The sequence below is a fragment of the Merops nubicus genome, unplaced genomic scaffold (assembly GCF_000691845.1).
Source record: "Merops nubicus isolate BGI_N331 unplaced genomic scaffold, ASM69184v1 scaffold14692, whole genome shotgun sequence".
Classification (NCBI taxonomy): domain Eukaryota; kingdom Metazoa; phylum Chordata; class Aves; order Coraciiformes; family Meropidae; genus Merops; species Merops nubicus.
The window spans coordinates 1-4730 of record NW_008591663.1 but is presented as its reverse complement, the minus strand read 5'-3'; the positions used below and the strand labels follow the sequence as shown (position 1 = coordinate 4730).

The 4730-nt window shown below is 39.5% G+C and overlaps 1 protein-coding gene across 1 annotated transcript in view; it reads left to right on the top strand.

The window, feature by feature from the left end:
• The window catches only part of IL18R1 (interleukin 18 receptor 1), a 15931-nt gene extending 14863 nt beyond the window's left edge, over window positions 1-1068 (top strand). Inside the window, exon 10 of the mRNA XM_008950342.1 lies at window positions 668-1068. Coding sequence (XP_008948590.1) covers window positions 668-1068 — 401 coding nt within the window. The remainder of the gene's footprint in view (window positions 1-667) is intronic.
• Window positions 1069-4730: the final 3662 nt, after the last annotated feature.

The following is a 4730-nucleotide window of genomic DNA, read 5'->3' as shown; positions in this document are numbered from 1 at the left end:
TTCCCTACCAGAAAGATGTTTTCTAGGTCTTTGCTCTTTGTAGACCTGGTGCTGAAGCAATCACAGAAAATTTTGCCTGAAAATTCAGTTTGGCACATGGGTGTTGGAAGGGTATCACCATCTGATTACATTCATCCCTTGTCATGAAAGAAATCATGGATCTAAAACAGTTGGAATCATTCTGTCCTCACATACTAATCTTCTCAACCCTGGATTACTGGCAATAGATTTGGATGGTTGGTGATGTAAAGCAAGGAGTAACTTGAAGGTTACTCAATATTTAGTGAGAGGTTGCTGTTGATGATTTTCTGTGGAATCACTCCAATGTTATCTATTATTAAAGAGTACAGAGATGTCTAGTTGGAGGAAAAATAAATTTCACTGTCACCTTCTATCTGTGACTACTGACAGACAGCTATCTAGGTTCCTGGAAACATTATGTGGGTTTTTGTCTGCTCCAGAGAACAAGCTTTGGACATACCTCAGCTCATTTTTGCAGACTCTTGATCTGTAGTGCATATTAATCTTTTCACAGGGACAGGATGTTTACATGCTCTCACTTTATAAGGGCAACGTTTTTGGTACGCGTGTGATTGTTAAAGGATAAGTCGATTCAGTGCCTGTCCTTTCAATTGAGTTTAACAACACATTTATCTTCAATTTGCAGCAGTTGTTGATGATATCCATTCCTTCATTGACAAAAGCCGAAGATTAATCATTATACTGAGCCAGAACTATGTTTCTGACAGAGCCCTATACGAACTTGAGAGTGGACTGCACAAAGCCTTAGTTGAAAGAAAAACTAAAATCATAGTCATTGAATATATGCCCGTAAGTGATGACAGTTTCTTGCCAGAATCACTGTCTCTCTTGCCATCAAAGAGGGTTGTGAAGTGGAGAAAAGATAAATCTCTTCCTGTGAATTCCAAATTTTGGAAGACTCTTCGGTACCTGATGCCAGCGAAACCCAGCAAGATAAACACCAAAGGGCACTATAATAATCTTGACCTAGGCTTGGAAGGGGCTCAACCACATACTGGGGGCTGCGACTTTAATGCAATCATATAACAATTCTGGAGACAGAAGGTGTTATCTAATAAAAATCACAAGATGCACACTGACTTTGGGAAGAAAGTGTTCATAAGGGACCGAGTTTGAGATCAGAGAAGAACATGGAAATTGTTGCAGTGTCTAGGAAGATGTTAGCCCCAATGCTAAATGCTAGCCCAGGGAGAGTTTCCTCAGCAACCTGCACAAGGAGCAGAACTTTCATTCTACTGAGGACTTTCTGCATGGCACAAAGCAAAACATTTTGATTTCACATTTTCCAGTAATGTAGAATGATACTAGTTACACTTGCATACTTTTTGAGTCCCCTCAATAAATATATCAGTATTTGAAAAGTATTATTATTTAGATGCTCTTGGTCTGTATTTTGGTATTTCTAGAGGATCCTGCTTGGGAGTAGACCCAAATGGCTCCTGCCCTAGAGAGCCTGGCTACAGACTTTGAGCAATGCCAAGCAGAAGAATCAAATGAAGGCAGAGAAAAGGGAGGTTAGAAAGAGTAGGGCAGATTTGGTCAAGCTAACATTATTTACTACTAAGCTGTTTGTGGTCTAGACAAGCCAAGGGCAAGTCATTTGGAGAAATGGTGAAAATTGTTTACATCCTCCTGTTTCACTGTGAATACTGTAAATGCTCATTTTGGCAGGGAGAAGAGGGGAATGGGATAAAGATAATAGTATTTTGTTCATGGACACTGATATCTGCTGACACTCTGAGCTGCCTTCAGCTGAGGGATGTAGAGGATTTATGTGAAGATGAGATCTTTGGTCTGTACATATACTCCTAACCTTTGGAACACTTGTACTTAGTATTATTTTTTAAACCAAACTTAGCAATGCCATTCAAAACCATGATAATCCTCCCTTATTATTAGCTGCCTGGCAGAAGATACCAATCTGACATAAATTCTTGGATAAAATGGAACCATGTTTCCTCCTAGCACCAGTGGGGAGAAATCAGTGGAGATTCATTTTGGAAGACCTGTCAGTTTGCTAAGAGACCATCAAGGCTCAGCTCACTCTGATCATTGTCTTGCATTCAACTATTGCTAATTCTGAGGAGACCTCTCTTTTGACACTGACACTTAATTCCTGCAGCTGTAGTGGAAGAGCTCTGCTGTCTTCTCAGAGCTCTTGAGAACACAGTTGGAGTGTTGGGTGTCATGGCAATGTCTCAAGATTAACGAGAATGAAATACCTTGTTGTTTGTTAAATATCCTGTAACCAAGCATAGTTTCTGACAGATGTTCAGGTAAAAGTAAAGGCTAAATATGGATTTACAAAATGGAGACAACCCTGTTGTCAGGTTAACACATGGATTAAAAAGAACAAAGAAAAAGACACACATCTGTGATGTCCTTCAGATTAGTTCCAAGAGGTTTCCCTTTATCTGTCAGGCAACTAAAGAGCTACTGAAACATGGTACTTAGGCAAAAGCTGTTCTTTGGCTTAAGATTTCACTGAAGAGAGTTTCTGCTCTGTAGATATGTGTGTCTCTATATTTCAAAATCCTTCTCAAGGTACAGTTCGTCTCCATCAGTGTCTCCTGTGATCTGTTAGACACATAAAACAGATTAGTTTTAACACTCTGCTCTGGGACTAATGGGCACCCCTATTTCAGAAATGCTTCCAGGCATACTGGGCACATCTGTTCCTTGGCCAAATATCCAACAGAAAAGTTAGTAACTTTCCTGGTGCTTAACTGAGGTGCTAAACTTGCTCATCAGGCACACAGTTTTTCACATGCTGTCATCAGTGTGTTGCCTAACAACACAGTGTCATGTGTTACACTGTGCATGGGAATATGGACAGTGTGTGGGATTTATTAAAAGCTCTGGACTGAGCCTAGTCTCTGTATGGGAACTGGCCACTATAAATTGAGATCGAATTTGCCATTAATGCCACCTCAGCTCAGCTCAGAGAGATGATGTGACTGCACATACCTGCTGTGCCTTGAAGATTGTGAGGGCATACAGAATTTGACCACACTGAGGTTTTGCAGAATAATAGAGGATTATAGATGAGGAAGGCTGAAAGCTAAATGGCATTAACTCCAAAGTTTTTTGATTGCCAGCAGAGCCAATGTTCAGATATAGTACAATAAACTACTTGATATCTGCAAAAGGGCAAGGACTTTTGCATAGAATTTGTGCATTTTGTGACAGAGTCATTTAATCTCGACAGCTGATCCTCACTGCCCATGCAGTGGCAGAGGGACACAAGGCAATGAAGGATATGCATACTCACATGCATATGAGTATGAGATAAGAGCAACAACATAATAAGACCAACAGCAATAACAGATTTTGTTCTTATTGCTCTTCTGTTCTGACTTACCAACTTTAATCGGGGCTTGCAAATTCCTACTTTCTGTCTACCAGTCCATAGAGAAAAGGAGTCTAATATGACTTTTATTGACTGTAGTTGTGTTGATTTGCCTGATTATATATATGTATATGTCAATTTATAAGTGAATTGCCATAGTCAGTATAGTTGGTTTGAGGTAATGTGTCATTTCAGTGATTTATGTTGCTTTTTTTCCTCCATTTTTTCTCTTAATAAAACTTTATTTCCCTCCTCCCCATCTGTGGCTTCCATTTTTCCTGCAGTTAGACAGGAGTATGTTTCAAAAATCAAATTTACAGTAAGAAATAAAAAATGCAAGAAGAAGCAAGAAGGTTGTTAGACTTGTTCTCCATAAGCAATAAACAACTGTTTGGTGCTGTAAAACAAATTAAACAAAGCCAAATCGAAGCAAGAAATCAGAATATGCAAATTCCCAGAGGAGGATGCAGATGGGATCAGTGAGGAGACAGTTGTTGTAAGTCACTGGTCTTGAAGGTCCTTGTCTCTCTTGCATGTATTACAAGAGTACTGACTGTGGGAGCATAGACTGTGGCTGCATTTTTTTAGTGTTCCCAGGTGACCACTTCCTACCACACACAGTGCAGGCTAGAAGAAAAAGAGTATCAAAGAAATCTTCTTGTCTATTTGTAATTTGAACATAAACATTAGGAAGAATTTGGACTATTTTGTGTACCTCCAGATTGTGAAGAAAGCAGATTAGAAGGGCTGGAGGACAGAGGGAACTGTAAGATTTGCTGGGTATGTTGCAGAGCGACTGAAGATGGCTGCAGGAGCAAGTTGTCAGTTGTGTCTATACTGACCTAGAAGCTAAACATCACTATTGCAGTCAGCACAAAAAGGAGAGCTCCAGCAGGGATGCACCTCAGGCACATGTCTACTGTGTGTGGACACCAGGGTTGGTCTATGTTAGACATGTCAGACCTAAAATACACAGCTGATTTGTGCAGGACGGTCCAGAATTCTGTGTCATACCCAGAAACTGGTAGATGGATGCCTCAGGTCATGGAAAGTTGTTAAAAAATGGCAAGGAAATAAAGATCAGCAGGTATGAAGATAGATGTGTGAGTCTGGTCTGGAAGGTTGCTCTAGAACTCTGGTTATATATTAAAGTTGTCCTTTCCTATCTTGATTTCTCGGAGGAGGTGAAAGAAAAATTTGCTTTCTTTCAAAAGGTTACTACTATAATCTGCTTTGCATGGAAGAGGCGAAATTTCTATGGATAAATCTGCATTTATATATCTTTAATATTATATAAATAATTTATGATAGATAATAAAAACGTATTATTCAAATTATA